Source organism: Pan troglodytes, chromosome 12, assembly GCF_028858775.2.
Source record: "Pan troglodytes isolate AG18354 chromosome 12, NHGRI_mPanTro3-v2.0_pri, whole genome shotgun sequence".
Taxonomy (NCBI): Eukaryota; Metazoa; Chordata; class Mammalia; order Primates; family Hominidae; genus Pan; species Pan troglodytes.
In genome coordinates, this window is record NC_072410.2 from 114,538,901 (window position 1) to 114,561,561 (window position 22,661).

A 22,661-nucleotide genomic window follows, 5' to 3' on the forward strand; every position below is an offset into this window, starting at 1 on the left:
CATTTGTTGAATAAAGGAATGAATGAGTGAATGAATGGACAGCAGGGAATATTTTGGACGGCAGCCTTTTCAAAGGACATTCCCTTCATGATCAAGGCAAGGGGGATGCCTTAGAACAGATGCCCTGTGGACCAGAAGGGAGTATCCAGGTTTTAGAAGAATACTGCACCTGAGGCTTTGAGATTTGGGGCAGCAGAGGGTGGAAGGTGCTGGAAGGAGGCTGAGTAAAATGACATAGCTCCTGAACATGGGCAGGTCCCCAGAGCAAGAGTTTGAATGGGGCCCACATGGTAAAGATCTTCATATTTAAAAAATGACACATTTTGCTTATACATTGTTGAGTAAAATGGTTTCTCTCCTACTACCTTGACCTTGATGGCTAGGTTCGAATTTGGAATTCAGACTCCTTGAGACTTCAGGCCAGCAGAAGGCCTTGGAGGAAGCTGCTTCCAGCCTCTGCTGCCCTCGGCCTCCCTTCCCCCTCTCACATCTCCTCTCCTCCCTCCCTGGACTTCACTCTTCCCTGCCAGGGTGCTCCACCCACAGGGGTGGGCCTTGGGCCTCCCCAGGCTCTGGGATGTCCAGGGGATCAGACTTGGGCCCTGGAAGTAGGTTTGGAGACATTTAGGCTAGGAATTCTGGGGGCTTGGGTACAAGGCGTGGATGGGATCAGGTCTCCCTGGGAAGGCTCGTGCCCTCCCCCATCGACTCTCCTGTCCCTCTCTTCATGATAGGAGTGCTGGACCCAGGACAGGGGCCCCCTGGTCCCATCAAAGGGCCGTGCTGGTTCAGGGAATACCCTTCCCCTTATGGGCTGTGACAAACAAAATCATCTTAAGGGGAAGCCCCTCGTCATGGGGCAGGAAGCAGGCTGCACAGGGCAATTTCTGCTTCCCTCTGATAGGAAGGGTTGGGCTGACACTGAGCTAGGGTGGCCACGCCTCGCCCTGACCTCAGGCCCATGGGCCCCGTGGATGAGCAGGGGCATGCAGGACAGGCCTGCAGGGCAGGGCAGGGCAGGGCAGGGCAGGGCAGTAGGGTTTTCATCGGCAAAGCCCTGTAATCCTCACAGTAGCCCCAGGAGTTGGACCAGCCTGGACCCTTACCCCATTTTACAGGTGAGGAGACAGAGGTTCCAGAGGCTGGCAGGGCTCGGCTAGGATTGCTCTTGCAGAGAAGAGGTTCGAGGCCTCATCCAAAGGTGTGCAGCTCGTAGGAGGCCGGGCGGGTCATGAATTGGCAACTTCTCATTCCGAGTCCAGGAGCCTCTTCCTGACACCAGCCCTTGGGAAGAGTGGCCTTCCCCAGGCCAGTGGTCAGAATGGTTCCTGCCTGGCTCTGGGGGCGGCCTGGGCTCTGGTCTATCAGTCTTAAGAGTGGGGACAGCCATGTGTGCTGCCCTAGCTGGCCTGACTCTACGGCTTTGGGTGCCCAGGAAGCTCTGGTATTCTTGGACGGAGCCCCTCCAAGCCCCTAGACTTGTGAGTTAGCCCAGGACTGCAGCTTGGCAAGGCCTCCTGTGCCTGGCCCATGACTTCTCAGAGGGACTCCAGGTCCTGTTTAGGCACAATTTTAAGGCCCCTCTTGGGTCCTCGAGTTCTCTGGGCCTCACTTGTCTCCAGGAGCCTTGGGTTCTTACTTGTGAAGCACCCAGGTAGCTGCTACCCTCCTGCATCCGCGATCCCCTGGAGGTGACGACAGACTCCACATGGCCACTCTCATACTCTGGTGGCTGAGGCTGCACTAGACTTGGGGGGCCCCTGACCCCTGCCCCTCCAAGGCCAGGGTGAAATGCCTCAGAGGGGGATCTGTGTCCCCTGTAGCTACCTGGAGAAGCTAGATGACCCCCTGGGAAGTATGGGTGTCACTGCCTGTGGGGTGAGTGTGACTAACAGGAGGTGGGAGATGAGGGAGCTGGCAGACCACTTCCTCCCTTGGCCTCCTGGGCAGGCTCTAGGGCAGGTCTCTGTGCAGCCTGTTTCCAGGGGCCCCACGTGGCCCAGGGACCCTTAAATCTCTTGGTGGCTTGGGAAGCAACGACCACGTGTTTACACACCCACCTTGTGCTTGCTTTCAATCCTTCCCTTTCCTCTCATTGTTTCTGCCCAGGGATTGGATCTTTCAATAAAACGTTAGCATCTAAGTCAGCCTCAGTTTCTGCTTGGTGGGGAATCTGGGCTAAGTCAAGTCTGCAGGTAGCTGCAGCCACCTGGGTTTTCTCATTCTGCAGACAATTCTCCACTCTGTTCTTGCTCTGGCACTTTTTAATTTTTCCCAGCATTCATAAACATTTGTCAACTTTTCTTCTACTCTGACTTCCCTGGTGAAAAGCAACAACAGGGAGCCATGGAATGATAGATCCTCAAATGGAAACCCTGAGCCTCACCAGCTTCCGTGGAGGGGGTGGATATGTCCTGGTCCTCGGGAGAATGGCCTCTGTTGGATGATTGTCTGTGTTTCAATCCCAGTACTTACTGTGTGACCTTGGGGAAGCTACTTAATCCTTCTGGGCTTTACAGTCGTCTTCTGGAAAATGCAGACATTGACAGTGTTTGTGTCATGGGATTGTCGAGCAGAGTAAATGAAATAAGAGTAAATGAGAGAAGATAGCCAAACACACAGTAAGTGTGTGATAAACGTCAGTTATCACTTGGAGCTACTCAGTGGAAGTCTACCCTCCTTGACTTAATTTCTCTTGAAATAGTTAATAATTGTTACCATTTGTTAACTTCCATGTGCCCATAACTTTGCCCAAGCTTTTTCACTTGACTCTTTGGCATTTAACAGTGAGGAGACTGAGGCTTAAGGTCCCCTGGATGGTGAATGACTTGAGTTGGAAGCTGTACGCAGGTTTGCCTGATGCAGAAACCTATATTCCTTCCACTCCATGACGCTGAAACAGGTTTTCATTCTTCCCTTTCTCCCAGGAACACCAGCCCCATCTTTTCACCATGGAGCTTCCAGAGCTGACTTTGAAGTATGAAGAGAAAGACCAGATGTTGGGCCACAGTAGAGGGCTTCCACCAAAGGAGGGGTTTGGGGGCAAAGCAAGCAAAGAGGCAAGCTCCAGGCAGGGGCTGCCAGCAAGCAGGCTTCTCTCGATGGGTACAACAGTGCTGTAAAGCTGACAAACAGAGTTTGGCTTCACTTGAAGGTGTGAAAAGAACAGCCTGACTCTGAGAGGCAAGTCCACCGAGCCCAGGACTCTAGGGCACCTGGTTGTCACCATTGCCTGCAATGCCGCAGCCACTTCCCAAGTCAGGAGGGCAGCTGAAGTCCTGCACTGGGGACAGTTGGGTCAGCTGTGTCTGTTAGACATCCCCCGATGACACAGAATGCCTCTCTCCTCTGAGAGCAGGACAGTGTGTTTAGACAGTCCCTGGTAAATGTGAGCAGCCATGAGAAAGGCAGCCTTAAGTGGGTCAAATTAACCTCTTCTATGGATACGGAGTTGAGCTCCATCATTCACTCCCCACGAGAGAAAGATTGCTGTGGCCTTACGCAGTGGAAGCAGAACTGTTATTATTATTTTTAAGTTGATGCAAAAAAGGACTTCTTTCTCCACTTTGAATATGTTGTCATCTTGGGTGAGGCATGAGGACCATGTAAGGTGGTGACAAGCACTGTTGGCTTTTTTGGGAGAGCATTGGCTGACTCCATCCACTACTCTGGGGTGACAAGACGGGAAAAACCACGGTTTACCAGGCAGGTGTTGGGATTAAGATACACTTTCATTTTCAAAGCACTTTGCAGTCATTAACTAAGTGCTCACCCCTAATTCTCTTCTAGGTTGAGCTTGGCCATGGTCTCCCCATGCTGTCTCCCTTGCCTCTTCTCTGAGTCTCAAGGAACATGCTGTCACTGGCAGATATAAGAACATCTTGTGCTTTATATATATTTTTAAACCTTACTGGGTTGCTTGTCTAACTCACCCCTCCAGTAGCTTAGTGAGATTAATGCCTCTTTCTAAACTGTGGTAACCAAGAGATACTTTCCAGCAGATGCGAATGGGGCTTTAAGTGCTGTGAGGCAGGATGACAAGATCTTGGGTGAGTTTCAGGTATTACAAAGAACCTTTTGATTTCCTTTTTAGAGGAAATGTAGAAGGGCTTTATCAGCGTAGGTAACACTATAGAGCTGAGTGAAATATAAATGAAATTCCCAGTTTTCATTTTCCCGCTTCATTTGATATTTGTGGGTTTTAGAAGTAGGACCAGCTGGATTCATCTGCAGAAAAAGCCATGTGGCTGCGGAGCTCCTTCCGTTGTTAAGAAGTGTGCCTTTGGGCTAAGGGGAAATGTTCTGAAGGCAGATCTGGATGTGAATTTTGGTTGAGATATTTATTAACCATGGGACCCTAGGCAAGCTAGTTTCTGAGCTTTGATTTCCTCATCTGTAAAAGGAGGATAATAATGGATACCTCAAAGAGTTATAAAGATCAGAAGTAAAATACATGCAAAGAAGTAGAGAGGGCTGTTTCAAGTTGCTTACTTTTATTTTAACATACAGCTGGTGGGCCAGGAGAGAGTGAAAACAAAGCCACTGGATAGTGAGAGGATAGAGGGTGCTCCACGGATGCGAACTGCATCTGTATGTTTACATAGAAGGGAGAGCGAAGGAGCAAATGTGGGCAACTGTCAGTGACACATCATTACCCCAACAGCCAGAAACAAGATAAGCGCCTTGCAGGGGCCCTTAACTGACTGCTGGGTTCGATGGTTCAAAGAGAAAAAGCACGTGATGACTTTGAAGGAGGCTGCCTGGCTGAGCTGATCGGATCACCTAGAGACTGGAAATGCTTTCTGGGTAAGTATATACATCTCTACTACCCGTCTCCCAACCCAGAACTGAGCATCGCAGATGAAAGATACTTGCCTGTTGGTTTTTTTTCTTAGCTGATTGTTTCACTCTCTGTAAAGTTTAACTAAAGTGAGGACATGGGACTGTGGTAGAGAGCTGCCAGTGTCATTCTTGCTCTTCCGAAGTGTGGTCCTGCAGCCACTGGGTTTGAGCTTTCGCATATGCAGGTGGGGGTTTGATTGGGTGATGCTTTGAGTGTCTTTCTGCTCTAGGAGTCGACTTGTCTATGATCCTTGGGCTGTCTCTCACTTCACTGACACCCACTTACCTAAATCCTGCCATTCAAATGCATCCATTTTAAACCTTGTTACTAAACAATCGCCAAAGTGAAGGAATTAGCATCAATTCACACACAAATTCGAAAAATATAAATAAATCTGAAAAAATTGGAAGGGAAGAATTCATTCATCTTTTCTCGAATAGCCTTAGAGATGAAGTAAGGGATTCCTAGTTTTCTTATGCTGGGTTCAGAACTTGGCTAATATCAAACACATACAATATTTGATGAAACAAATGAAGATTTCCATTTTCCTGCAGCTGAAGATAAGAATAGCTGTTTCAGAGTTGGCACAGACTTATCATAAGCGGGATCATGGATCTTTTAAAATTTGGGATAGATTTCAAACAATAAAAATCGTAAAAATTCAAGATAAAATTCCCTTAAATTTGCTCATGGCTTTCAACTCTTATAGTACTTTCACAAAGATGATCTTACTGCATTCTCTCTTTTATAATCTCTTCCACTTACCTCATGAGGTTAACAGACTGGGAGTTATACCCATTTTATAGAATGTGGGTACCTGTAGTTAAAAAACAAAACAAAACAAAAAACACATGTCAATTTTATTCCCTGTTTTGTTTGTAGTGGTTAGCATAATAAACATGAACGAACATGACAATAACTTTAAAAAATGTATGTGAGTGACTGACTTATCAAATGAATGAATTAAAAAACTGAAGTACACACAAAAAGTTAAGTGATATACCCAATATCATTTTGTATAAGTGCCAAGATTTTAATGAAAGAGACAAAAATGCTGTCTTCTGAAATCAAAGCTCAGAAGATTCCATGATCCTATTGCAACAGTTGTCAGTTTAACGGAACAGTTAAAGAGTTCTGCCATTGTATGAGTCTACTATTGCCCCGAGAATGCTGTGTAACAAAAAAGTTTGGATTCTCAGTGTCTTGTAATGAATATTTGTGTTTCTTAGCTAGCCGTGTGTCTGTGGTTTGGCTGAGGTTCTGCTAATCTTATTGGGCTTGGGCAGGCTTTGTTCCAAGCTCTGTTCAGGCTCAGGGTTGCTCCAGGGGGCTTATTCTGGGGCCCACACTAAAGGGGAAGGGGCTCTCTGGGTCATGTTCTTCTCATGCTGGATTACAGGAGTGCAAGAGGACAAACCAGCCATGACAGCACATTTAAAACCTTTGCTCCTATCAGGTTTGCTTACATTTCCTTGGCCAAAACAAGACACTGGCCAATCCCCTCAATAGTCAGTGGGGCAGCAAAGTGTGTTCTATTCCAATGAGAGAGGGAGGGACTGTTTGATAGATAATAATTCAATGTATCACTACTAGCCTGAAGGGAAGAAATTTAATTGACAAATTCTCAAGCTGTCTGTCAGCTTTGTGATTCTTTAGTTCTTGTATAACACGTTAAAGGGAGCTTAGTCCTTTGTCAGTGGAAACTGTCTAGTCATACCCTGATCAGAATTCAAGGCCAAGCAGGGACCATTGTTTGAGCTGTGGATTCTGCCATTTGGTATTCACATGTCCCTAATCATCTTGGAAAGTATAATGTTTTCTAACAGCTGTAAAGACAAGAGATTCTAACATTACAAACTATACATAATATCCATGAAATTACATTGAATAATGTAATGATGTGTTACACTGTCATTAACACATTATGAATACCTAATTTGAGAGGTTAATGAAATTGACAAACATATGAACACTGTGGGTATCATCAATACCACTTAATGACAAACCTCTCGTTTTCATTTACAGAATCATCTGAAATGAGAAGATTCCATCTTTCTAGCTGCATTTTCTTGGTCATAAATTAAGAAGGGTCTGCACAATATGTTTTGATTTAATGTGGAGTGCGAGGTTAGAAAGTATTTTACATTGCAGGTTTATGTGGTAATAATATTTAGAATAAATAAATTTGTGATTATTTGACATGACCATTTGTAGTTTTTTCTGAAAAGGATTGAACTTGCTAAGGGTAAATATATTTTAGATGGACAGATTGAAGAAGAAAGTGTCAGGACCAAGGATTGAAGAAGAAAGTGTCAGGACCAAGGAAAACTGCCCAGGGGAAAATAATTCTCAACAGTATGTTGTATTCCTAGTGAAGGAGCCCCCATCCAGTCTGGACTCAACAGTCTGTAGTTTTTCATCTTAAAACTGGGAAGAATGATATGAGGAGGGTGTTTTCTTACTCTCCACATCACTGGTTAAGTTTTTTGTTTAATCAATTGTATTTTAAAGCAGTTCAACCTGTCTTAATAGATAAATGAATATCAGTAAAACTCAACCGTATTAGAAGGGGCCCATGTTATTTTCATCTCCAAGGAGGGGCCCATGTTATTTTCATCTCCAATGTAATATTCCTAAAAGAATGGATATAATCTATGTCAACATTTTCATATAAAGTAAAAAATGTGAATACATTTTTTCTTGAGTGTTAATGTTTTCTGTCCATAAATGATAATAATAATAATAATAATACAGAAATAATAACAGGGAGGCCTTTTATATTACAGAAAGCACATTATATACATGATCAGATTTGACCTTTTTAGAAATGCAGTGGAGTTACAGAGAAGATGTTGTGATTCCATTTTGCCAATGATGAAATGAGGTCTGGAGAGGCAAAGCGACTTGGTCAAGGTATAATGGCCCCGAAGTGGCAAGGTCATGATGTGGTAATTCTGTGCTTTTCTCATTATGCTCCACAGCTTCTCCACCACCAGCCTTCCAGAAGTCATGGCTTTCCGTTAGCCATTTCTAGTGACATATCATCCTCATTAAAAATGATTATCTTTTCTGATTATTAAAATAACAAGTAGTCATTGTAGAAAATTTGAAAATATAGAATAGTGTAAGGAAGAAAATAATAACCGCCCTACTTCTGGAATTTAACTGTGCAGAAATAACACACTAACTTTTAACTCTTTTCTCTGTGTGTGTGTGTGTGTGTGTGTGTGCATGTGCCCCATATACATACTTATCGTGTGTTCTGGGCACTTTGCACATATTCAATCAATGCTGTGAAGTCGATACTATTATTATTTCTATTTTATGGATGAAAAGACTTGAGGCTCAGAAAGTCTATGTAACTTGCCCAGGGTACTGTGAGTAGGTCTTTCTTCATGTAAAATATGATTAAGCCTTTCCATGGACTCCGAATGTAAGTGCACATGTGTTCTGTTTAAAACTTTTAAAGTAAACAAGGTGTAATTCCCTCTGGGTTTTATTATAAAAGAAGTTTCTCATCTTTGGCAGCTTCAGACCTCCAAAGATGACTTCACTTCCCCACTCGAGGATTAAAAGAAAGTCATATGCTTCTGTGTGAGGCTACCATAATTGGCCTCTGCTCCACTCCCAGGGGCAAGCGCTGTACCAGGATAAGTCTGTGATGAACTATGCAGTGTTAATGAGGACAAATAGACCAATGCTGAGGGATTTCTGAAGGCACAGCCTTCATCAAATGGATAATGGAGAAGAGAGATCCCAAGTCAGTGCTGGAAATCACTTGGAAATTTTAGAATCTTGTCCCATTTTTCAAATCACCTTACTTGGTGGTCTTTTAGAGCCCTATCTTGCGAATTTTCATCTCCATGCAAATCTCATGGAGATCTTATTAAAATACAGGTTCTGACTCATCGGTTTGGGTGGAACCTACTGGGTTGTGAGTTTCTAACTAACTGGCCGGTGGGGTTGACACTGCCAGTCTGTGGGCTATTTCTTTGAGAAGCAAGAGTCTGAATCACCCCCTCTTGGAATAGTAGAAATACCATTGCTTGGCTGCCACTGCAGCCATTTGGAAACTTTAAGTAAATTATTTATGCTTGCCACAGAACTCTTTCATTAAATGAAATCTCAAGTGGTACCTGGGTGTGAAGATGAGTCCTTTGGTTGGGGACTTGCCTTGCACCTGTGTTTGCATAGCAAGAATCTTGTTTCTAATTTGTGGATGTGTTCATTTGTGGTGATTGGGTAGGAGATTGTGTAAGTCCAGAGAAGGTAGGGCTAAAGGTCACCTTGAAGCCCTACTGTGACCCTCTGCTCTATCACTGCCTTCATGGAATCCCAAGACAGAAAGAAGAGCTGGTCCGTTTGAGGAATAATTGGGAGCCCCAAGATCTGCCACTGTGCCCACCTCTCATTTTCCCACCCACAGAAATGGTCCCTGATGTATCCCATGGAAGGAGAGGTGCTGGTGGGTCAACCTGATGCCTCCTGGGTTTTAGCTCAGCTTCGCCCCATGTTATCTGTGTGACCTTGGTCAAGTGATGGAATTATTCATGGGATTCCAGAGAAAGTTAAAAAGATAAGGTGTCTAAAACACTCAACAGACTGGCTGGTCCATATTAAGTACTCAATACATGTGAACTACTATCATGGCTGTTAGGATCATTATTATTACTGCTGTTGTTAGTTTGGGGTCTCTGTGGGCCACTGTTTGAAAGCCTTCAGTGTAGGAGCAAGAATGCAAGATGCTTAATCAGAGGACCTGGGCTCAAGTACCAGTAGCTTGGGCAAGTAGCTCATGTGAGGTTGCAGAGCCCTAGTTCTTGTATCTATAAAATGGGGATAATAGCAGCTACACTGAGAATTGTTGAAGGATTAGATGAGGTAATAGAGGTGAAAAGCCCATCAAAAGAAATAATGTATCCTCCTAGTCAGTTGTTAGTTTCTAAATAGATGAATTCCTAAAGATTCACCATTTACTCTGAAATATTAAACTTTGTATTGGTGCCCAATTTATGCATCATGTTGATGAGCTCATTTTGAATGACACATAGATCTATTTTCCAGAATGATTGCAACATCTTTCAGGAACCTTTAAAGGTAGATTTTAGCAACTTAAGGAATGATTCAGTCTCCACTATGTAAGCCTGGAGACAGGTATATGCTTGGGCAGGTTCATGGAGGGGTTTGGCTTTTCATGTGATGAACGTGGCTATCTCCACCACTCTATGTCCCTCTGGCTGGCTACCTCATGGAGAATCTCTCAGTAACTAAAGCAGCCTTTCTTCTATTCTCTGGTCTTGAATTTTTTCTACTCACAGGCTTTGTCATTTTAATATTGTCTCCTCCTTTCTAATGTTTTCAAAAACTCTTCCAGCTCATTAAGGAAAGGAAGTTTCTACCACAGAAAACCTGGGGCGAAGAGGCAGGTGTGGACTGTCAGTCTTTGATTGGCAGTAGGAAATCAGAATGTCAGAAAATGCAGAATTTTAGAATCTAAGAATTCTGGGAAAATCAGGACACTCTTTTGTGAAAATCTTCATTGCCACCCCCAAAAATATTTCAGCATAGTGCATAGAATTAGGTGTTTTACAGAGTAGGTTAAAAACAGTCTTTAATGTTTTTGGAGAGCGTTTTTAGTCTACAGAAGCAGCCAAACCCTTTTATTCAACACAGTCTCAAAGATAAACCAAATATGATAAATTAATCAGAGACTTTTGCTCTGGCTGAGGTTGAGGGGAAGGGGAATGCTTGAAAAGGATGCTTGATGCCCCAAGCCTGTCCCTGAGAGAAACCCCCAGAGCTCTGCGTGCTTCAGTTGAGTAGTGGAACTGAAGACTGCAGATTTCCAAGCAAACAGCAGTGAGTGATGATATGTGAGGCTGTTGTAGACTAGTAGCTTCTAGAATGCACCTTGAATTGATACTATTCTTGTCCTAAATCAGCACCCACCCTGCAGGTCCAAGCAGGTCCAGCAGGCAGCCCTGAGTCTTTTTTTTTTTGAGACAGAGTCTTGCTCTGTTGCCTGGGCTGGATTGCAGTGGCAGATCATGGCTCACGATAACCTCTACCTCTTGGGCTCAAGTGATCCTCCCTCCTCAGTCTCCTGACTAGCTGGGACTACAGGTATGCACTGCCGTGCCTGGCTAATTATTATATTTTTGGTAGAAAAAGGGTTTCACCATGTTGCCCAGGCTGGTCTCGAACTCCTGGGCTCAAGTGATCCACCCACTTCAGCCTCTCAAAGTGCTGGGATTACAGGCTTGAGCTACCGTGCCTGGCCTGCTCTGAGTCTTTGGAGACAGTCTTATCTGCATTCATTCCTTCTGGTCAAGGTCTCTCTTCCTGACTTGCATTTCTGTAGCTTCTTTTCATTCCTGACTGTGTCCCAACTGCATATCATCATGGATTGAACAGTCTCATCTCTGATCTAGGAAGATATTCCTTTTAATTTATTCCCATTTTTGGTATCAGTAAACTCCACTCTTCTTTGCCCTAGGTTCTGTTAGGTGACTGGGTGTGCACAATGAGAACTCTTAAGAACACCAGGTCAGGAGACTGATCCCAATTCTGAGCCTTACAGAATCTGGAGGTAGAAGAGATAAGATGTCAGAACTGCTTTACAACATTCCAGGAAAATGTTCTAACTCCTGCGTGAAAGCTTCAGTGATGGGAAGCTCACTGCTCATGCAGCCATCTGCCCTTCTCATGATGGTCTCTTGTTGTTCGGGCCACACATTTCCTCTTGTCCTTCGGGCTCTCAAAGTCCTCTTCATAGCCAATGTCCAGTGACGTCACCCCTCTTGGCCTCACTGTCTTCATTGATCACGTGGTGAAAGGAGCACTGGGTTAATTAGCATGTGTGTAACACCCTGAATGCCATCAGACCCCCAGCTCATTCTCGTTAGTGTCAGTCAGGTTGCTGCTGTGGTTGTTGCTATTAGGATAATTGTCACGGCCTCTCTTTCACCTTCTGCCTGGCTCCTTTGGCACCACTTGGCTTCATTATACCACTTGCTGGTTCTCAGACACACCATGCACCCACACAGCACCCCGGTCCTACAGTGGCTCCTTTACAGGATGCCCAGGGCACCCTCCTTCCCAGCATTCCTGCCGTCACCATGTTCCCTCTCTTCTGAAAACCTTGACTCACCCTCTGGAGCTCAGCTACAACCCAAGTTCCCCAGGACACCCCTAACCTCATGTGGGAGCCTGATGCCTGGGGCGCAGGGCCAGCTTCTGCTACTAGCAACCCTCTGATATTGAAAAATGTACTCACCTTCCCTAAGCCTCCATGTTCTTATTCTTAAAACAGAGATAATGCATTTATTGCAGGTTGTTGTAAATATTAAATGAAATGAGATATTTAAGTTGTGTGTTGGATAACACATCAGCCATTCCCTCTTTCAAACACATTTTTCTACCTGATCCTCACAGCCGCGTGGGAGGCAGGAATCTTTTCTTTGCAGGTGGAAACACTCAGCTTTGGGAGTGGCAGGTCCAAGGCTACCCAGTTCCTGAGGGCTTCATTCAAACTTGAACCTAGGACTTCGGAATTTACAACTTTTGTGTTACCCACTGAAAATTTGCAAAATTATTGCTGATGGATCTAGTAGGGTCTCAAAAAAAATCCTCAAATTAAATCAATTAGATCAAACAGAACTCTGTGATATTCTGATTTTTAATTCTTATTTATTTATTTGCATTTATGTTGGGTTTCGATTGCAAGATTCTCTGGAGAAAGCAACTATGATTTTATTATGAAGTGATATGGTTTGGCTCTGTGTCCCCACCCAAATCTCATCCGGAATTGTAATCCCCACATGTCAAGGGAGGGGCCTGGTGGGAGGTGATTGAATCATGTGGGCAGTTTCCTCTGTGCTGTTCTTGTAGTGAGGGAGTTCTCACAAGATCTGATGGTTTTAAAGTGGCAGTTTCCCCTGCTCATTCCCTCTCTTGCCTGCTGCCATGTAAGACTTGCCTTGCTCCCCCTTCTGCCATGATGGTAAGTTTCCTGAGGTCTCCCCAGCCAAGTGGAACTGTGAATTAATGAAACCTCTTTTGTTTATAAATTACCCACTCTCAGGCATTTCTTTATAGCAGTGTGAAAATGGACTAATGCATGAAGGAATAGATGTATATAGAACAGAAGTTGCTTTCTTGTTGCTGGGCACCAAAATGGATTTTCTAGGATGTTTGGCTTTTGGGGGGGCCTGAGAGCCCCCCAAAACAGGCATTTAAAAGCTTAAAAGCAAAGTAGCCTCTTCTGACATAGCTATGATGGTTTCTGTCACCCAGGATCTGTGCATGGGAATAACAATACATAGCTCACATTGAAAAAGTGCTTGAGGGTTCACAGAATGTTTTTTTCAGCCCTACACTTTAGTTGATGCAAGCCAGCCAGCAGCCCTGTGAAGCTGTGTGAGTGTGAGACTTACTACCTCCAGCCCAGCCTTCCCATGCTGGCTGTCCTGCTAAGCCCAGTGGGTGTGGCCTGTGCCTGGGTCTGCTGCTGTTCCTCACCCCTCACTTCTGAAGCCACATCAAGCGTGCTTCTGTCTTGAAGACTGCGGATCTGCCTTGAACAGGAGCCAGCTCTCATCGCGTCATTCCTGACAGATTTCTTAATTAATCTGCTCAGATTGTCAATAATGTAATTCACTGTTGATTTAGAAACTAGTTATATGAGGACTGCTAGGGCCATTGTGGGAAAACATCTGAATAATTCAGCTAATAGATGGGAAACTCACCCAGATTGCCAGGGCACAGGGAGGGAGCAGCTAATTCGAATGGGATGAGCTCAAGTAGGGTGATTCCAGCAAATTCCAGGGAGCAGGGAGAGGTTGTCATATTGCTAGGGGCAGCAGCTGCCTGGTTTAATTATTGTCATTTTGGTTTTTGGAAAAAAGCACATGGGCCCACACTTGCAGGCAGAGGCCATTAACACACTCTTGAAAAAGAGTGGAATTTCAGTGTAAAGTACATGATGTGGCTGATTCTACCTCCGAGCTGTGCTCACATGTTAGTGGGGCTTATTCTAGGCATATCATATTTATAATTTCAAATAATATGACTATAATTTGAAATTTGTGAGTTTAGTAATAAGTAACATCAGAGAAATATCAAAATGACCTTTCCCCCACTGGGAGATTCATAGTTGTTTGGGTTTTTCCCAGGATTGTGTAGATGTCTTGAGATTACGGTAATCATATCATCCTTTTTATACTTGGGGCCATGGTAGAAAATGCAGTTTATAGATGGGTGAGTCTAATGATGTGAAGAGTCTTACATAAACATAAAAACTCAATTCTATTTAGTTATATACTTAACATTTTGTTTTTATTGGAAATAATAAAATTATATGGAGTTGAGCTATTATACTAAATTTTTTGCTATGGTGGCTAGAGTTTTCACAACCCTTAAGTGCAGATAAGTTAGTGCTTAGATGTAAATGTTAAGAATCATGGTACTTTGGGAGGAAATGTTAATTTGGTTGCATTTATCTGCAGCGTCACATGCTTTTCTTCTGTTTCTCTATCTTTCCTTCTCCATCTTCCAACATCCTCACATGCACAAGAGCACATGTATGCACACACACACACGCACACGCATTGCCCTGTTGGCCACCTCTCTCCCAAATTTCTATCCTGAAGACCTTCAAAAAGAAAAAGACTAGCCGTATCCAATTCCAATATTTTGACCCTGGTACAATTCCAGCACAGGAGAGTCGTCCTGCTTGAGGCGTCTTGCCTTATCTCTTAACCACATAATGGCTGATTTTATGTCTGAACTAGATTGGAAACGTTAGGGGACAGAATTGGCTTTTGGAAGCTTAGCAAACAGAGCTTCAGCAAATAATTTGTGAGTGAATCAGTGAAAGAATCACAAATGCACTGTCTGTGAATGAGCTCCGGGTTTCAGATGAATGTGCCGCTATGGACCCTAGAGTGACATGGGCATGGCAGCACTGAGGATCAGGTGCGGGTGCACATCACAGAACACCTCACGAGCAGAGGCTCTGATGACACAAAGGCTAGTTCACTCTCTCTGTGCAAGCTGTGGATGGCTGGGTGACCGTGGCATGGTCACCCCCACTCAGGCCCCTCCTGTCTTATTCTTCAACTATCTTAGCTCATGGCTTGCTTATATCTCAAGGTTATCTCATGGTCAAGATATTTGTGGGTGTTCTAGATATCACATCCATATTTCAGAGAGCAGAAAAGAGGAAGAGGGAAAAGAGTGCCACTCCCTTCCCTTCTGCTTTCATGAGGCAGCCTTTCTGAAAGCCCCCCCGCCTTGCCATTTCACCCCCACATATACATTTATCTTGCACAGCCTTTGCCAGAGCTCAGATGGCCACATCCAGCCGGAGAGAGGGTGGTAAATGTAGTCTTTCCAGTTGAACATCCGTAACATTGAATAACATATGCCATGTTCTAGGGAGGCAGAGGGACTGGCTATTTGAAGATATTTTGCAGGATATGTCATAATACATAACCTATTCCTAGCAATAGTACATGCTTTAAAACAAGCAATTATGATAGCTTTAATGAAACCACAGATAAATAATTCCCATATTTTATAGAGTGCTCAGGTATTTTGAATTGAGAAAATGATTTGAAAAAAAGTATTGTGTACTGATGCCCTAGACTAGAGAGCATCTATCTGTCACTGTCCCTGTATAAATTCTCAGCTGTACTCAGGAAGACTAAGTGGTGATAAATGCCTCAGTTGTGGGCTGGTACTGTGGCAGGTCCCTGAGTTTTCTAACATTGGCTATTGGGTTAATGGTTTGTCTTTTATTGAGCAATAGTTTGTTGTGATTTAAGGGTGCCATGCTTACATTCTCTTATCATGTATTCCCTGGGAATCTAATTTGTAAATAATTACTTGACAGAAACTAAACTGGCTGGAAAATTCTGAGTATGCAGAGGCAGAGGCAGGCCCCTGGGAGGGGACTTCAGCTGAAAGGCTGAGCACCTGAATGGTCTGACCACAATTTCTCATCTCAGCAGTTAGCAGCTAATAAGGTCCCCTGTTAAAAAAAAAAAAAAAACCAAATTCTCAGGCTCCAGAAGCAATGGACACGCTTAGCTGGTCATTAGCAGCCGTGGCTAGAGCAGCTGGCTTAGGTGGAGTGCTGATGAAATGATTTTCCCTTTCACCTCTTCACACCAGAGAATGTGGGGAGGACAGTGTTGTTCTCTCTGTATACAGAGCCAGGGGGTCTAGGGCAAGAGGATTGCTATGGACTGACTGTCTGTGTCTCTGCAATTCCTATGCTAAAGCCCTAACCGCCTGTGTGGCTGTATTTGGAGATGGGGCCTCTAAGGAAGTAATTAAGGTTAAATGAGTCATAAGGGTGGGGCCTTGACTTAATCAGATTTGTGTCTTTACAAGAAGAGATAGCAGAGAGCTCCCTGCCTCTCAGTTTAGGTGCACATTTCTGGCCATGTGGAGACATAGCTAGCCGGTGGCCGTCACCAGAAACCAAACCTGCTGGACTTTGACTTTGGACTTCCAACCTCCAAAACTGTGATGAATAGGTTTCTGGCCTCCTCACCTGCTCTCCCTCAGCAGGCGGGCCCACGTCTTCTGCCTTCCATGGGCCACTCATTCTCTGAATTTTCCATTTCAGCAGTGCCTGAGCCTCTACTGGGTGTTCAACACTGGCTGCATTTATGGAGACCACAGACAAAAGATGGAAAGAGCCTCCACCGGCATGGGGATCAGGCATGGGGCAAACACAGGAGACAAAACAGGTATTAGTTAACTCGTATTTAACACTGACAATACACCCATGTTCAAGGCGCTCAATCCACATGAAATCATTCAAGGCTCAAAATAACCCTCCGAGGGAGGAGGGAGAGGCTGCTGCTGTCCTCATTCTACAGGGAAAGAAAGAGGCTTAGGGGTGTGACGTGGCTTTTCAGAGGACACAAAGCCAGTGAATGGCAGAGCCAGGGGTCACACTTGGACTGTCTGCATCAGGACCCGCACTGAGCCAGGTGCCATAAAACCATCTCACCAACATGTAGCTGACAGGTGCTTCTGTGGCTAGAGCCCAGGACCCCACCAGCACACAGAGGAGGCACCACCTCTGATCTCAGGGGCCAACGAATATCTCCCAGGGGAAGTCAAATCTAAGTGAAGATCTGAAAGGACAGGCAGGAGCTTGCCTCTCATAAAGAATGAGAGAAGGGGCTTCCAGACATCTGGGGCAGGGGAGTCCTGGGGTCCTGTGAATGTAGAGAGCAGGAGGTGGGGCTGGGAGGACTCAGGGCATGGGCAGGGGTCCACACCACGGGGAGAATGAAAAATCACAGAGAACCATCACAGGGTTCAATCAGGGGAATGGCGGGGTCACATTTGCCTTTTAGAAAGATTCCCACAGCTACCCTGTGGAGAATGGGTTGGAAGCAGGGTACAATGGGAGGAGTAGCCACTGCTTTTGAGGCAGGGAGACCGAGCAGAAGGATAGAGTCGCATTCCTGCAGATGCGATGGTAGCTCAAACCACAGCTGTAGAGGTGAGTGAAGAAATAGCCCGGAGTGTGAGAGCTGGCTCGTGTCAGTTTGTGAGAGCTGATTATTACACTTTGAGGAATCTGGGAAGCTGGTTATTAAACACAGCCATTATTAAACATTAAATTTTAAAAATTTACAACAAAACAAATGGTAGCAAAAACAAAGGTGATAAATACTCAAATTCATCACTTCCTAATGATTTTGCTATGATCTATTTTCCTGAAGGTATTCTATGCCCCTCCCGTCTGTAGGGTGACATACTATATCACGGTGGCCACTGCCTGTCTCTTCCCAACTCTGCATTCAGTGAAGTCACATTGGTCTCCATTGGTAACTTAAAATTTGCTATTCTTAGGTGGAAGTGTTTACAACAAGGAAATTGGCAAACATTGAAAATCAAGTTTTATTTTTTTCAACTGAGCACACCTCTGGATAAGCCACTGCATTCTAGAGATAGAGCACATGGAGGAACCCCATTTATCCTTCCAGGATCCATCCCAGAAGCCTCCTCTAGCCTCAGCCAATAGCCTCTCTGCCCTCCAGAGCCTCCTAACCTGTCCTGCACTTCCCTCTCATCACTGTGGCTGGTGTCAGCCTTTCCTTTCCTTCTGCAGAGTTCTTGATGGCAGGAACTGTGCCTTATTCATCTCTAGAATAGAGGTAGTGCGGATTTGGGGCTCCTTATGCCTCTTTGAAATGAGTGGGCAAGTGACCGAGGGAGTGAGATGGCTTTGCTTTTCGACCTTTGTCTCTGTTCTGCCTTTTTGGGAGCCCTCTCTCACTTACTGGCTAGGACACTTAGATCATGATAAACCCTGAGCTGCTTTTGGCCTCTGAAGCAGCCTGGTGGCTGATGTGATGTTTTACATAAATGTCTGTACAGTTTGATGCCGAAATGTCTACTGAGAAACTACTTCAAAGGGGCTACTTTTGAAAGAAACTACTTTGAAAACGACCTGATAGTTAGCTGGGCCAAGGAAAATGTACCCACTAGCAAGGACCAATACTTCAAAGGCATTCTGAAGGACAATTTAAAAGGAGCATCACGTGCCCGGATCACCTTGGGGGAAGTTGTCTTTGAAACTGATCTAAATCAAGGGCAATAGGGCACAAGGACATCAGATTTGTTTGAAGAAAACAGCATCCTGTTAGTCTTGGAAAATAATTGCACAAAGCCACCAGAGTGCCACTTCCTCCCCTCCTCCCACACACCCTCCCGCCACACCAGGCTCTGTGCATCAGGGACCTTTCCAGGCCCATTTCTGCCTTGGGTGTCACTTTGGTTAACCATTTGAGGGCAAATACTCGGAACGTTGATAAGAGGGTTAGAAAGACACCCCACTTCTCCAGTTTACTTGTGGGGCACCCTCCTTCTCTGGGGCCCACTCCCCCAGGCTTGCCTTGGTAATTTTTTAGACCCCAGAGGTCAAGAGATCTGAGCTCAAGGACAGGTCACCCCCTCCCATGAGAGCCACGCCTTTGCCGCCATCTGTAAAGTTAAGCTGCTCAGTCCACTTGCCTGTGTCTCGGAGCTGCTGAGAAGTTGGAGGAGTAAATCATGGGAAGCCACCAGGGTGCTGAGCTGGGGTGCTAGTCATTCTCCACGCAGCTTCTAGTTTAAGTCCCCTTGTATTTTAAAGGAGGAACCCTAGTCCCAGCCACGGTGGGCAGCTTGACCAGGCCACACAGCCACTTTACTGCAGGACTCAGGAGTGGGATCCCGTGCCCTTCTGCTCTAAACTACATCTGCCTTTCTCAGCAACTCTTAGTTGTTAGCCCTGTGTCAGGTAAGTAATCTAACAACCAGAAATGATTGCCACCCATTTCGCTATAAATTTCTATCCAGGGAATGCAGACATACCCAGCCACCCCCACCCCATTGCCACCACACGCCCTCTGCCACTTGGTTTCAGATGGAGTAAAAGTCCCCCTCTTTTAACATAGCCATGTTAACCAGGTGACTGTCCTCTCCCTGTCATCATTTAATATACAGCACTATAAAACCAGAATGCATATGCCCCCCTTTCTATAACTATATGTTAATATATAAATAATATTAACAATTGTGATAGCAACAACATATATAGCACTGACTATGTGCCAGGGCTTATTCAAAGTGACTTGCATATATTACCTCTTGTAATCCTGACAATTCTGTTAGGTAGATACTATGATTATCCCATTTTCATGTGAGGAAACTGAGATACAGAGAGGTTAAGTAATCTGCCCAAGGTCTCATAGCTAGTAATCGACAGAGCCAGAATTTGAACACAAGCAGTCCAGTTTCAAAATCTACGTATATGTGGACACATATGCTTTACAGCGTGAAATACTCAAGACCACTTGTGTTCTGGGTGTTAGGGTGAAAGAAAGGATTGTCAGGGCTCTGATGTGCTAACTTCAGACTCTATCCCACTGTACTGTCATAGGCCTGACCTCAGACGTGGTAAGTTGTCCCAGGAGGCTGGAACAAGACAGAGCAGATCAGGCACAGACATCCTGCCCTGGCCCTGGCCGGGGCTTCAGTCCCCTGCCGGGCCTCCTCACCTCCTGGGTTCCTGCTGCAGCTTCTTCCTTCACACTCTGGCCGTCTCTGCAGCTGTGTCAATGTCCTGTTCCCTCTGCACACTGAGCATGCTGGATCTTGTTGGCTGTCCTAGAGGGTCTGGCCTGACACAGATCACAGCTTTCCTTTTTAGAACACTGCTGCCTTCTCCCGGGTCACCAGTCTTGTCAGCTTCTCAGCCCTTTCCCAGGGGAAGCTGATCATTTACAGGACAGGACCTTCCAAAGCATGTCCTGGTGGACCAGAAGTGACCAGAAGTGACCCTCATCAGCACTTGCTGCCTTGTTTCCATGCTGGGTCATTTAGCTGGGGGACCAAAGACATAGACACAGAACTCAGAATTGCAATGCACTCCAGTAAGTACTAGAAGGGTGCCTGCCTCTTGAGAGGAGGCAAAGCTTGAGAACATCCCTGTCTTCCCGCCACCCTGTGAGTCCCACTGTCCCCTCAGTCTAGCAACAGAGTTGGCCCTCAGTAAGAGTTTCTTGGATAAATGTATTCCTGGGTCATCCCCACCTTCCCAGTTTTGCTCATTCATTTGTTCACTCATTCAGTTAGTCTTTTGTTGAACTCGTATTGTGTGCCAACTGTGTGCTAAGTACAGAAAATACAGACACCAACTTTTAGCCTCAAAGAAACTTCATTCCAATAGGGGAGATGCAAATGTACATAGATCATCATCTTGCAATGAGGTGAACGCAGCAATGGAGACAAGACAGGCATTCAGGAGAGCCAGGCCTGGTGGCAGGGAAGGGCATGGTATGTGGGGGGTAGAGGAGGGGTCAGGGAAGACCCCGCCCAGGAGGAGAGAGAACTGAGAAGTCGCCCTGAGGCAGAAGAGCCAGACAGCAGGGCCCTGAGGTCGGCAGGAGATGCACCCTGAGTCTGCAGGCCGCCTTTCCATGACCGTGCTGCCTGATTTCCCACCAAAGCTTCTTGCTTTGGCTTCTGGGAGATCCTTTGGGATCACTCGGTCGAGAGGGAGGAACAGACCTCCGGAGGTTGACCACCTGCGTCCCTTCCTTTCTCTCCCTTCTTTCTACCTTTCTTTTCACTTGTTGGCAACATTCAAGTGGTCTCAGGAAAGTGGAGCTGCTTCTCCACCCAGAGCCCCCCACCAGAGCCTATGTTCCAATGACTGTAATGGATTCTAAAGGCTTCCCCAAATAAAGGCCATTTCACTACCTGTGAGCTTTGATAAGCGCAGGTTCTTCTAAGGCAACGTGGGCCTTTAGTGCAAGTTTCAAATGCAATCCTCAGACAAGACCATTTAAAAAGGCCTTTAAAATGCAGATAGCCTCCAGAATAGGTTTCAGGCTCCATGTAAATCAGAAGGCACTCGGAAACAGGGAAGCCAGCCTCCATACATCCACCCACGCACCGCCAAGGCCCAGAGCCAGCACGTAAGACTGAAGGGTTGCCTGTGTCTTTAAACTCCGAATACTTGGATGGGCAGGAGCTCAGGTGAGTCACTTCTGAAGCTGAGTCCTTGGGTAACAATCCCACATAGAAGATAAAACCAAATTGGACTTGGATTTCACACTTGATCCAAACTCTTGATTTTATTAAGGAAGCTGAGGCTGGTGGAAGTTAAAAGAAGTTTCGAAGTTAAAGCAACTAGTGAGTGGCAAAATGAGGACTCAGTGCCTTGCCTCGCAGCCAGGGTTTTCGCCACTACCTTACGTTCAGTTCTCGGCTCACTACAACCGCTGCCTCCTGGGTTCAAGCAATTCTCCTGCCTCAGCCTCCTGAGTAGCTGAGATTACAGGTGCCTGCCACCACACCCAGCTAATTTTTGTACTTTCAGTAGAGACAGGGTTTTGCCATGTTGGCCAGGCTGGTCTCGAACTCCTGACCCCAGGTGATTCGCCTCCCAAAGTGCTGGAATTACAGGCGTGAGCCACCGCGCCTGACCCAGAGCGAACTTTTAATGTAATTTACCAACACTTACGATCACCTCTGTGCCAATCATCGCACTAGGTGTTGTGGGGCTACACTTACATGCCAATCATCGCACTAGGTGTTGCGGGGCTACACCAACAAGGAGTGTAGGGCCTTGGCCTGTAAACATATTACTACAGTCTAGTAGGGGATGAAGGTTCCCATGTATTAAATTGACACACAGCGCTGAGTGGCATCATCACTAAACAGAGAGGTACAGGTAGCTGCACACTCCAAAATGTTCCTTTGAAAAAGAGAATTGAAGCCAGGGCAAACATATCATGCTGAGTGATGGGTACAGAGGGAGTAGGGAGTTCCTGGTAAACATTGTTTCTGGAAATATACCAGAATGAATCACTCTTTTAATATCATTATTCCAGCGATACCTTTGACAATTATTCTTTAATTTTGTTTCTAAATCAAACAAAAGTTTTGAGTTGCTTTTTCTTCTTTCTCATTTTCTTAGAATGAGCAGTGCTGTGTAAGATGGTGAGTGTGCACACATATACACACACACGCATTTGGAGTTTTTCTTTCCAACAGAGAGAATTCTGCGCTATAAACTCTCCTTCAGTTAGATTATATACAAGTGTTGACTTTCAATTCATACCTCTGATATGAGTCATTGAGTGCTCTGATTCTTAGTTTATTTGTGCTGCTTTCAGTAAAATGGATTGAATGGGGGGTTATCCAACCATGGTGTGGTGCCTTGCTGCCTCTGACACGGGGCTGATGAGATCTGAGTGCTTGGCACTATCTTACAGGAATGTCAAAATCAGATTTGGTC

At 45.3% G+C, this 22,661-nt stretch overlaps 1 protein-coding gene across 1 annotated transcript in view; it reads left to right on the top strand.

Moving 5' to 3' along the window:
• The first annotated feature begins 3,052 nt into the window (after window positions 1-3,052).
• LOC134806938 (putative uncharacterized protein encoded by LINC00299) overlaps window positions 3,053-22,661 on the top strand; it is a 29,200-nt gene continuing 9,591 nt past the window's right edge. The window contains exons 1-3 of the mRNA XM_063789325.1: window positions 3,053-3,187; window positions 4,668-4,806; window positions 16,479-16,602. Coding sequence (XP_063645395.1) covers window positions 4,716-4,806; window positions 16,479-16,602 — 215 coding nt within the window. The 5' untranslated portion in view covers window positions 3,053-3,187; window positions 4,668-4,715. The remainder of the gene's footprint in view (window positions 3,188-4,667; window positions 4,807-16,478; window positions 16,603-22,661) is intronic.